This window comes from Microtus ochrogaster, unplaced genomic scaffold (assembly GCF_000317375.1).
Source record: "Microtus ochrogaster isolate Prairie Vole_2 unplaced genomic scaffold, MicOch1.0 UNK123, whole genome shotgun sequence".
NCBI classification, from domain to species: Eukaryota; Metazoa; Chordata; class Mammalia; order Rodentia; family Cricetidae; genus Microtus; species Microtus ochrogaster.
This window is the reverse complement of record NW_004949221.1, coordinates 297,034-298,304: the sequence shown is the minus strand read 5'-3', so window position 1 is coordinate 298,304 and position 1,271 is coordinate 297,034. Positions and strand designations below refer to the sequence as shown.

Here is a 1,271-nt window from a genome sequence, read left to right as displayed (position 1 = left end):
AAAGAAAAGAAAATGTCAACCCCACGACCTTCCATCCAAACCTTGGATCAGCACTCAGGACTTGTTTTCCATCCTCATTTCCAAGGATTGGTTCCTGGGTATGCCAGGCATGGCATGTCACGACAGCTGCATTTACTCACCTGTCATCTCTGGTGTCCCAGGGCACAGAGTCATTCCTAGAAGAGAGTTACCTGTATGATGTCTGTCCCAAACCCTGAGCAGGTCCTTCCCCTCCACAGAACCTCCCAAGACCCTGGGTTTTCCTGATGGGACAGTGGTAGGCTTGGATCAGGGCCATTCCCAGGTTATAGTGTATCTTCCCCATCTTCATATCTCACCCAGACAGAGCAGGGCTATGAAGGTAGACATCCTTGCATCTTTTCCCACAGGTTGCATCTGTTCTTATACGCAGAACTACTGAGACCAGAGAAACAGGAAACACAGGGTGTGACCTCTGGAGGCAGACACTCCTCCTGACAGGGGTGGACTTCAGCAGCCTCACAATAAGGAAAATCACCCCCTCGGGCACCTAGCTTTGACTTCCACAGGATTATGTCTAGCCCAGGAACTAGACCTGTTGTAATCAATTCTTACACAGATAGCGTTTCCACATCACTTTCAATGTCTGCCTCATCTGTCCTCATAATTCTCAAGTCCATATTGTACAGACATGTATGAATATTTCAAATAGCAATTACAAAATTTAAGTGTGTTTTTGTTTTCTTAATTTCACATTTTTACTTAAAATTCTTCCCTTTCAATATTTTAATGTATTTTAGAATGGTGTCAATAATATCTAAGCTTGCATAGAATAAAATTTATAATCCTCTTCTTCATAGACTTCTGTGCTGGGCAGAAAAGGTGCACCTCTAATTCTGGTTCTTTGCTTTTTTTTTTGGAAAGTATACATACCATTACAACTTTTAAATTGCATTGGTTAATTTTCTATTCATTCATTTGTGTGTTGTAGTGATACTTTATTTGTATTTTAATAAATAAAGTTTGATTGGGCATCAGAGAGTAAAACAGACACACGGGTCACCCATACAGGCCAGGAAGTGGTGACATGCACCGTTAATTCCAATAGCCACATTGGCTGATCATAGAAGCCAGGCCATAGTGGTGCGTGTCTTTTATTTCAGGACTAAAGAGGAATATAAGATGTGAAAAGACAGGTCTCAGCAGAGTCCAATTCTGAGGATTCCTGGAAGCAGGATTGCCACTTTGGTGAAGGTAGAAGTAACAATCCGTGGCTGGTTGCTTTTTTTTTC

General features: G+C 41.9%; 1 protein-coding gene across 1 annotated transcript in view; it reads right to left on the bottom strand.

The window, feature by feature from the left end:
* Positions 1–369, bottom strand: part of LOC102001064 (leukocyte immunoglobulin-like receptor subfamily B member 3) — a 6,996-nt gene extending 6,627 nt beyond the window's left edge. The window contains 2 exon segments of the mRNA XM_026778291.1: positions 141–176; positions 339–369. Of these exon segments, the coding sequence (XP_026634092.1) occupies positions 141–176; positions 339–369 (67 nt within the window).
* Between the last annotated feature and the right edge of the window lie 902 nt (positions 370–1,271).